The sequence below is a fragment of the Monomorium pharaonis genome, chromosome 1 (assembly GCF_013373865.1).
Source record: "Monomorium pharaonis isolate MP-MQ-018 chromosome 1, ASM1337386v2, whole genome shotgun sequence".
NCBI classification, from domain to species: domain Eukaryota; kingdom Metazoa; phylum Arthropoda; class Insecta; order Hymenoptera; family Formicidae; genus Monomorium; species Monomorium pharaonis.
The window spans coordinates 33,516,820-33,528,229 of record NC_050467.1 but is presented as its reverse complement, the minus strand read 5'-3'; the positions used below and the strand labels follow the sequence as shown (position 1 = coordinate 33,528,229).

At 38.7% G+C, this 11,410-nt stretch overlaps 1 protein-coding gene across 1 annotated transcript; it reads left to right on the top strand.

Moving 5' to 3' along the window:
- Positions 1–7,012: 7,012 nt before the first annotated feature.
- On the top strand, positions 7,013–8,622 carry LOC118647172. Its single transcript, XM_036291485.1, has 3 exons — positions 7,013–7,181; positions 7,554–7,737; positions 8,250–8,622. The coding sequence occupies exons 1-3, from the start codon at positions 7,013–7,015 to the stop codon at positions 8,620–8,622; spliced, it is 726 nt and encodes a 241-aa protein (XP_036147378.1).
- The last annotated feature ends 2,788 nt before the right edge of the window (positions 8,623–11,410 follow it).

Sequence of the window (11,410 nt, the reverse complement as noted above, 5' to 3'; positions counted from 1 at the left end):
TCACCAACGTACACGTACTGAAAAATTAAAAAAATTTATATTATATTAAATTTATTTTAAAATTTTATATAAAAAAAGTTTAATCAAGAAAATTATACTTTATTATTTAATTTTCTTAAACAAAAAAGTAGTTAAGACTAGACCGGTTCTAGTATATATTGCTATAATTTGAATATATTTCAATTTGAGAGCGATTTTTGTACTTACCCCCACAACCGGATACTCAATGCGCAATCTATGGCCAAAGTTTGACATGTTGCTAGCACTTCGACACAAGCTTTTACAACTACGACACGAGCTTTTATTTGACGACACGAGCGATCCAAACTAACGTTGAGGAGCAGACCCCCATCATTATATAGTGAAGATGTACGTGACTTTTACTTGAGAAACAAATTTGAAAAAGATTCTCAACCATGTCAGCTTCGTAGAATTTTTTTTATCTGCGCTTACCATTGTTTAACAAGAACTAAAACGTATGCGATTTATCAGCAAGATTGTCTTATATGATGCTGGCTCGGTCAACGTCTCGGTCAACGTCTCTGTCGAAGTAAAGCAGTGTTTAAAACAACTCCATAAAGAGCATATTAAATGTATTATATTGAATCATATACATCAAACTGCACCATCGAACCACATTGTACATCTGTTGAACCAGAATTGAACCGCTATCAAACCGTATTATACGTCTATAGAACAGCATCATACAGCAATCGAACTGCATCACTAGAATTGAACCGTTATCAAACCACATCGTACAGTAGCCAAACACATCTATCAAATCACAATTAAACCATCGCTTGAGAATTAAAATTTGAAAAGCATATTCTCAGCCACGTCAGCTTTCATAAAATTTTTTATCTGCGCTCGCCATTGTCTAACAAAATGTACATGATTTATCAACGAGTTTTATATGATGTCTCGGTCAACGCCTCGGTCAACGCCTCGGCCAACGCCTCGGTCAACGTCTCGATCGAAATAAAGAACTGCTATCAAACCACATCGTACAGATAAAGAACCGTTATCAAACTGCTTCATACAGCTGCCGAATCATAGTTGAACCGCTATCGAACCACATCATACAGCTATCGAACCACTATTGAACCGTTATCAAACCGTATCATACAGCTATCGATCCGCTATGTAACCACTATCAAACTGCATCATACAGCTATCAAACTGCATTGTACAGATAAAGAACTGCTATCAAACTGTATTATACAGCTATCGATCCACTATTAAACCGCTATTGAACTGCATTGTACAGCTATTTAACCGTTATCAAACTGGATCATACAGCTATCAAACTGCATTGTACAGCTATCAAACTGCATCATACAGCTATTGAACCGCATCGTACAGCTATCAAACTGCATCACACAGCTATTGAACCGCATCGTACAGCTATATATCTTATATGTACAGGAAAAGATAGAATTAAACATTTTATTGCGTTTTATTTTTCTTTATTTTAAAAAAATTTCGCAATTATTTTGGTGTTGCGACCACCAGTTATATATTTTAAATACATTTTGTAAAGCACAATTCTTAACATGTTTTTCACATCGTATAGTATTACTGACATCTAGATTATTTAAAGATTCAATGTCTTTGTAATCCGCATCCAATGTTTTGATATATATCCCATCATCGGTATCGAGTATGTTTATCAACCATTCTCGTTTCTGAAGTCCCTTAACGTATACGATAGTTTTTTTGTCATCATCTTCCGTATTACACACAGCAGATGTAATCAGACGTTTCGCCATGCTGTACGGTATCATTCCGTCTTTCCATTGCAATCCATGATGATATGCAATCAACCAAGAAGCGCAAGACTTGTCGGATTTTGTAAGAACACGCCATGGCATGGTGCTAGCAAAAATGTAATGCGTGAGAACGAATCCTTTTCTCGGTACCGCCACTTCCTTTACGATAAATTTTTTATCGACAATGAATCCTTGCAGATCCACAAATGTCGGTACGATCATTATGAATAACTCTTCAAGACTGTACTTTAATACCAAATATCTCAGTTTTTATCAGTTTGATGTTACATGATTTTGCGCACTACGTTGGACAACGGACAATATTCAATTACACGATCATGTAAAATAAGACAATAAGCAGTAGTATTCGCGGGAACATTTTCTTTGCAATCAAATTCTATGCGCACATCTACGGTAGCACTCTTGACGGATTCGTTTTGTCGCAAACAGTCGATGACCGCAAAAGGCCCTTTTTCCAGGAATGTGATTACGTTGAGCAGCGTTTCACACTCATATCCATAATAAGATTTACCAAAACGTCGATACATGTCATACAGAATTGCATATCTAGATTTATGAAAGTCTAAATTCATATCGTCATACGGATAAAATTCGGAGTTTAGATAAAGTTTTACGTTGGTCAAATTACAGTCGTCAAAAATTGTAACATCTTGAGACATGATATTTTTTCGACCAGTCTGCAGTGCGAAGATAACGAAGCGTGGTTTCTCGAGCTAAATTGCAGTTTTAACAGCCTATGAATGTTTCGTCGTACTCTGCAGCAAAGGGTACTCATACAGATCCCAGAAGCGAAAACTCATACTTAGACATTGTCCACTCTCCAAAGCTCGCAGCAATGATAATTTGTTGACTTCGTTTAACGTAACATGCGGCATTCGCCACTGCACTTTAAATAATTCAATTTCCGGTTGAGCCGTAGAATTTCCGACGATAGAATTGTTATCGTTGCGCGCTCGTATCAAGATCAATTCGTGACGAGCGTTAACAATCACGCGTTTGTAATCTTCGCAAAAGCCCAATAATACACTAAGCGGTACGCAAAAGTTGAAGTATCCTTCCGGTAGGTTATACGAAAATTCCCATCCTGCATTCTGCATAATTACTGCTTTGTCATATGACAACGATACATAGTTCTTGAGAGTGCTGGTTATTCCAACGTTTCTGTTGCGATCAATTTCCACGCCGTTGAGTTCATATCGAATTTCATCAAACATGAACGCCACGCAATTATTTCCGAGATTTATCTTTATCCTTATCGTCTTTCTTCTTCATCACCAATCTTCCTTCGACGTAGAGAAAACTTTCACATGGTAACGTGTATAAATCCTGCTGTTGTATGGGTATCCTTATTTCATCGCTGTATCCAAAAGTGGTGTTGGCGTACGGATTGTACGTATGAGTCTCAATCTTGACGATGCTGTCGTCAAAGATCGGCTCGCCTCCAATGTTCAAGATGTTAGACATCTTAGATATTTCGTACGACGAATCCCAATGATTTTAAAAATTCAACGTTTGACGCGGAGAGTTTCTTTTTATCAGACGATCGAATATTTTTAACTGTCGTACAATTTATGTCACACGGCCGAATATTCTTGATTGGTGTAAAAATTGTGTCCTTCACCTGCTCATTCAACACGAGCATCTCACGTTATCGTCTTCGTACGTGTAATCTAACGGTAATCTCCTCTCCGCGAAAATCGAGTAATTGACCGTTCTGATCCACAATGCGAATCGTCAAATCAGTAATGCTCCGTGCGACGATTGGAAGGTAAATGATCTGTGCAGGCGTTTCCGATATCTTATATCCTGGTGGCACCCTCGGTGAAAATTCATGTATCGTGTGTACGCACTTGTCGTTGCTGTACGCACCTGCAGTCACGTTACATTCTATGCGAATAATATTTACGTTTATGATATTTATAGGTGCATCCGATTCATGCCACAATCGCGATTCAAGAATACGACGCGATGAAAATCCCAACAGCGATCCGATGTTGTTAGGTTTAATGAAATTTATCCGATAAGCACACATAATCTCGCTCTTCATTGTATTATTGTTAGCACGAATCACCAGCGGATATTCGCTCTCGTCTTCATTTTCTTTGCGAAACGCCCTCTTTCCCGCAACATCGGGATGAGATTGTAAAATTGCGCGTTTCAAATATCTATTTATATCACGCAATTCATACGATCCTTCCGGAATCACAATTTCCTTGTCGTCTTTGTCATAGTAAAATTTGTTATTCGATGAATTTACATTAGGTATGGTATAATATGTTTCAAAATTTGTGAGACCGAGCTCGTAATAGCCATCGCTCAAATCTACGGCTGGAAAATAGCTTACCGCGAGGATGCTACTCTTGCCGGTTAGCGTAAACGTCAGTGACATATTGAAACGAATACTGAGTTAAATTGCACAATGTTAGCCTTTAAATTGATTATTAACTGTTTGGAGAAAACGCAAACACAGTTGACCGCAGTTGCTTTGATCGTTGATGTGGCGTGTGATTGTACTCGATCCGCTTTACATCTAAATATTGCACCAGTTCTTTCGGCGGTCTAAGATTGCCGAAACTATCAAAGTATGTAGCGCGATCTCCCCTCTTTGCGTATGCCACCCAGTGTGTACCCGATCCTTCAGCATTATCTAAATTTACAATACCACTCTCGTTTCGATATGCTCCAGCCGTTGGTAATGCCGTACGCATAAAAATTCCTCTAAAGTATGGAATGCGCATACGTTTTGCTAGCTGTAATAATTGTATGTTGGTAGTTACACCTTTCGGCATTTTTAACGTCTTTTTGACGTTTTTTTTTTCTTATCATCAAAACTCCTTGTCCACGCTTGTATGGAGCGAGATAAACTCCATGACCTTCCATGACGTGATTATGACGTTTCAATTCTTTCAGCTGACGCTGCGCTGCCTTGTTATCATTCACAACTTTCGCAACTCCCGCCGCTCCGCCGACCAACGACCCGAGAACTCCCAATAGCGGTAGAATAGGTAAAACACCTCCGCGTTTCGCTACCGGAAGTATTCGTTTACTTGCTCTTTTCTTTTTATCTCTTTTTTTCTTTTTATCTCTTTTTTTTTTCAAGCCCATACCGATTTTCGTCTTAGTTTTTATAGCTGCCCAAACGGTTGCTGCAGCAGCTCTTTCTCCGAAAGTCGAATCGTTCGCTGTAATACGTTTTCGCGCTTCCGCAGCGAGTATATTGTCAGCTGCGTGTCTGTCGATGAGTTCGTTGCTCCGGGAGTACGCAATGTCGTGTTCGCGACACGCCACGTCCAACGGATTAATACCCCGATCACCTCTGGCCAATCGCTTTTTTAGCCTAGTACCCGGACCGCAAAATTGATATCCAGGTATATGCAGTTCAAAAGGAAGCGCATTTATCGCACGATTTAACAAGCCGCGACCTACCGCTGGCATTCGCGACAATTCTTTATCAACGGTGCGGGGCCGTCGATGTGCGTCTGCTGCCACGATTGATTATAATGCTCGTAACAACGACGATAGCTTTGAACCTCTGGATCAGTCTTTATATGTTCCGGAAGCCTGTCCCACACGTGTTCGATATAGTTGCCACACACGCGTAGCAAAATAGGTTTCGATACGAATTCTAACTGTTCGGCGCTCAAATCGAGTATATCAGAGGGATGTGACAATATGAGAAACATTTTACATACTGAGCAATTTTGCTCGGCGCGTCTCTATAAATAGATCGGTCTTAATATAATTTTTATCAGTTCTTATGAGAGAGGAAAAATATGCGGTTCGTACAACATTCACCAGCGATTAAAATAACAAATTTCGATGACAGGATAATGTCCGAACGAAAGATACGGAGACATGGAAACATGTTGCCGAGTTCTATACACGGTATAATTTGCGGTCCGTCAAATTGTGGCAAAACAAACGTATTAATAAGCTTATTGGAAAGTCCGCATGGAGTACGTTTTGAGAATGTGTATGTGTACTCGAAATCATTACAACAACCGAAATATCGATATTTGGAAAATTTATTGACACCGATTGAAGAAGTTAGTTATTTTGCATTCTCCAATAACTGTGATGTCATTCAACCGAGTGAAGCGCTTCCGAATTTCATTTTTATCTTTGATGACGTGGCGTGTGATAAGCAAGATACGATAAAAGACTACTTTGCAATGGGGCGACACATGGACGTCGACTGCTTCTATCTCTGTCAGACGTATGCAAAGATACCGAAACATCTTATACGCGACAATGCGAATTTGCTAATTTTATTCAAGCAGGATGGTACTAATCTAAAACATGCGTACAACGATCATGTAAATACCGATATGTCTTACGAGGATTTTAGCAATTTATGTCATACTTGTTGGCAACAAAAGTATGGATTTTTAGTGATAGATAAGGATAGTGCGCTCGCTAATGGACGGTATCGAAAAGGATTTAATGACTTCGCAATACCATAAAGCAGTTAGTTGTTTTTGATACGTTGACCAAGTAGCGTTTCTCAACATGGATAACACAGATAACAGTATGAATCGTGAGAAGATTGTGAAAGAGATTGCGAAAACGAGTGATTCAATTCGCAAAAAATATCGCGCTTTGAAAGCGGGTAAAGTGCAAGAAGAGATGGCGTTGGAGAGACACTTTAAGCCCATTGTCGAACCATTAAAACAGATTGTTGAAAACACCGTTGGTGATGTATCAGATCCGATTAAGAATGAAACGTTCTTTTCGGGGGAAGACGAATACTCAGAACCAAAACCGAAACGAAAACGATTAAACGTTTCGCTTAACAATTCTATAATGACCTCTACTCCTGTTAAAAAAATGAGACGATCAAAAACTGTACCAACTAATTTGAATGAAACATCGCAAATATTACATGATAGCGATTTATCATACAGTCATGTACCTTCTGTCGAAGACGTTTTTGAAGTCGCAGCCAATGAATCGCTTGTGACGTCTATTCGACAACAGTTGGAAACGCGAGAAGGACGTGAAAAGTTGCACGCACACTATGGTCCATTAGGTCAAAAATATATGGGAGCTGTTCTGAGTGGTAAAAAACCAGTCATAATAGATACTGTTTATGGAGTTTATTTCACCGACTTTGGAACGATGCTCGGCGATAAACGCATGACATACATAAGAATGACAGCATAGTCATAGATGGTAAAATATATGTGGGAACACCTGGTCTGTATGAATTAATTTTCATGAAAATGCCCAACATGTACACGAATAATGACCTGCAGAATTATAAAAACATTCTATTGGCAACAAATGCATATAGACGCGGGCATATTGCACATAATCAAGTAATGGGCAACAAAGGGTCTAAATATAAAAATATAATTGCGCCCTTAGTAACAGACGTAAAAGTTGGACAAGGTATACTGAGCGCTATTACATTAAATGATAAAATCGATTATGTTCATTGGGATAATCCCAACGAGCTTGTGGATCGCCTTCGATTGCTCGAAGCCTCACACCAGGCAGGGCACAATGCTCATGACAACGAGATTCTATCAATTATTTAAGAACTTCGCGAGGTTGGTCTTATTATAAATTAAAACTGCATGAAACAAACCATTTAGTCAATATCGAAATGTCAATCAACAAGTTTGGAACATCGCTTGGAAGAGGTGGTGCGGAACCATACTACCAATGGAGTGGATTAGTCAGAAATTACGTGCGCGATAACGCTCTTTGCATGACTGCCACTGATTTTGATGCAAAGTCGCGCAAAATTTTGACGTGTAGCGCTGCCTGTAGACGATACTGATGCAGCCAATAAACGATACGTGCAGCAGACCGTGAAAATTTTAAAGGATCGACAGGATGAAATCGAGAGGAAGATTGAGACACTTCAAAGTAGAGTGGAAATCACAGCTCATATGTTAAACGAGTTTCAAAGACAGCTCGACGCGGTGATTCATCGTGCAGAGTAAAAAAGTCGATATATCGAATATATGTGTCATTTACATATTATACTTCAAACATGTCTGAGAAACAATTGCTGGTTGAGGAGTTGCATGCTCCGGCGAGAAGAAATTTTCCTCGAAGACATGTCATAATTCGCGGATATGATGACCTGTGGCAGGCGGACGTGGTTGAGATGCGTCCTTACACGCGATTTAACCGAGGTTATCACTACATACTCACCGTTATCGACGTGCTGAGCAAGCATGCATGAGCTGTGCCGCTTAAGACCAAGAGTGGTAGCGAAGTTGCTATTGCGATTGCCAAGATAATTCGGAAAGATGAAAGATGTCCGAAAAATTTGCAAACAGACAAAGGAAAGGAATTTTATAACGCAAACGTGCAGAAACTATTAAAAAAACATGATATTAATCATTATTCTACGTACTCCATAATGAAAGCATCAGTTGTCGCACGCTTTAACCGCACATTAAAGAACGTTATGTGGAAACAATTTACACTCAATGGAAATTATAGATGGCTCGATCTGCTGCCACGTCTCGTGTCAGATTACAATGTACGAAAGCATCGAACTATCGGCATGCGACCCATCGATGTTACGCCTGCAATCGCTAAAAAACTCTTAACCACTGTGTACAGTCACATAAAAATTGCAGCATCCGCGCGATTTAAAGTAGGTGACTCGGTGCGCGTCAGCAAATTTAAAACTGTTTTTGAGAAGGGCTATACACCAAATTGGACTACGGAAATATTTAAAATTATCAAAGTACAGCGTACCAATCCTGCGACATATGTACTGGAAGATTCCTGTGGAAAGCTGTCGCTGGAGGATTCTACGAATATGAGCTGCAGCGTGCTGCAAATACTGACGTGCTGCAAATATGAATGAAATTATAATGTAAAATTATAAAATGTGTATATAAAATATAAAATATTATAGCGGTATTCGATAATGCCCCCATGGTAACGTTTCAACTGAATCGGGTATAAGGTATCTCTTATCGTCGTACGGACTCAAAGCAATTTTTGTTTCGGACACCGTATATACTTCATGCATCTTGGATCTTATGCATGATTGGCGGCGCGTCATCTCAATCTCATCTCTTAAACACTGGGTGTAATCATCAAACGTTATGGTTCGCGCTACTACACTATTCTTGACACCTTTTGCCTTTTTCATATCCTTCTTTCCATCCACCTTCAACGCATACATCTTTACTCTAAGTCCAACGAACTCGGTCATTATTATACCATTGTTCTCATCTTTCATTAGACCCGGAACTTTTTTATTCTCAAGAGGCATACCGTACGCGTTGTCGACTGGATAATCGCTCGTGTCAAACCTAGCGATATCGCGTTTCATCGTCTCGTAAATATCCTCACAATCGACGAGGTATATAAGACTGTTAGTGTCGGTGTACATGACTCTACATTTGTCACGATATAAAGGTAGCATGTATTCGTGATGAAATTCATATAGACACGTCTTAGAAATATCTAGGATACACATACCTACGTAAATCGGCTTATATAATTTTACCTCGAGTTTTTTAAGTTCAACGGCGATTAAATTTTCCGCAAAAATACTTCGACTATGAAAATTTAGTTTCGCGATCATTGTCTCCGCACCATACCGCCCCGCCCATGTTGTCAACAATTTAACGTCAACATGATTGCGCACATTCTCCATGGTTTTACCAAACACCGCATTATTCATTAATTTATACAAATTTTTTTCGAAATCATTTTTAGCGATGGTTCGGAATTGTGTGTTTAACTCTATATATTTACAGAGCCATGGAGATTGTGCGAATTTTAACACACGGTGTATCTTCGCGATATGAAGACTGTGACGCGTGCACTGCTGCAGGTTGCGGTAGTGAATGACGTAACGTTTCTTATCATACAAGGTCGCTAAAAGTTTATATTCACGCTTGCCTGGCGATTTATCGCGTGTCGGGCAGAAAGGTAGGTCAGTGTGCTCATCGTGAAGGTCTCGGGGATACTCGAGATCAACTTCGAGAATGTATCCCGTTGGTGAATCAGGAGCGATCGCACACACGTCAAAATTTGAGACATCTTTGACCCATTGAAATTCTCCATAGGGCAACGGTTGACACATTGCCCATCCGTACAAATTATTGACGTCAAAGTACATAAGATATGAGGATGGTTTCAATGGGTCGTACGTCTGCATGTACTTGTTATTGGCTCGCGCATGTCTGCCTGAACATTGACTGAGGCCACCGCGTATACCGCGTTCTATAAACATTACCATGTCAATGTCAGTAAGCAATTCGAAAGTGATATTGGTGTATTTTAACATAGCATCCCACGTGTATCCGGGGAGAGTGTAATAATGTGCGGGATCGAGGTCATAACTTTCTAAGCATTTATCGCGGAAATTTTCAAAAATATCAGCTAATAATAAAACATCTGTTTTCAAATATAGATCACTATATTCACCTAATGTTCGAATGGAGAATCGCTTCCAGACATTCTCGGCGTGCGCGTAATCGCTCTCGGATACAGTATCACCGGTCAGGGAACTGAAAAATAATTCGCGCGGCGGTAAACATATGTCCTGCAGCTTGTCCACGCAATCCACGTACTCGTACGGAAATACACCTTTTCGTGTCAATAAATCGAAATTTTCGTCAGACAAGTGTAAAAATTTGAAACGTACAATTTTTAATTTTTCTTTACCTAGAAACGATGCCAATTTTTCGAGACTAGTATTTAAAAATTTATATGAATCTATAAACCGTAGTTTTATGTAATTGTGTGGATTTAATGTTCATGCACTTTAGAAATATTGCACTTAGGAATTTAATATCGCATAATATTTGTAAATTTTGTATTTATAAATAATGCTTTGAAAGATAATACAGCAGCCCTTTGCTTGTTTTTAAGTTTGCTTAAAAATCGACAATATAAACATATTTTTTATAGTTATTAATTGTAGTTAGTTATTAGTACCAGAGGCGTTTATCGTGAGCTGGATAGTTATAAGAAAATGCCAGAGGCGTTTATCGTGAGCTGGCTAGTTTCAAAAAAATGCCAGAGGCGTAAATCATGAGCTGGCTAGTTATAAGAAAATGTCAGAGGCGTAAATCGTGAACTGGCTAGTTGTAAGAGAATACCAGAGGCGTTTATCGTCAGCTGGTTAGTACAAAAAGATTAAATGATAGAAGTGTAGTTTTATTTAGAATTCTTATAAATAACGTATGTAGCTAATTTTGAATAATAATACAATAAGCAAAGGACTGTCTAAACTTACATTACGTAAAATTATTTCGAGATTGCTAACATTTTTTATAAGTGTGAAAAGTGTTTAAACAACATTATTTTTGTATATATCTTATTTAAATATTTGTGTCATTATTATATATATATATATATATATATATATATATATACACATATACATTTAATTTTACCAAATTATTTCTTTAATATGACGTTTTATTAATCTTTTTAATTTTTTTACAGGAGGCAGATTTTAAAAACACTGGCGGCACAAAGCACAATAGAATCTAACGATACTAGCGGCGAATCTGTCAATTGTCAGGATTCCGTGCAATTACTGCCCGACTCGATGGATTCGACGTTCAGTACTGGAGATACACTGTGCTTACCGCCAATATCAATAATTAAAGGTGTGTACAAAAATATTG

Bases quoted from the DNA above. Each gene is read 5' to 3' on its own strand.
- LOC118647172 (XM_036291485.1), top strand. From the start codon at position 7,013: ATGCCCAACATGTACACGAATAATGACCTGCAGAATTATAAAAACATT. The intron at 7,182-7,553 runs GTATACTGAGCG...TTTGACGTGTAG, and splicing joins AGACGTAAAAGTTGGACAAG to CGCTGCCTGTAGACGATACT. The intron at 7,738-8,249 runs GTAAAAAAGTCG...TGGAAATTATAG, and splicing joins GCGGTGATTCATCGTGCAGA to ATGGCTCGATCTGCTGCCAC.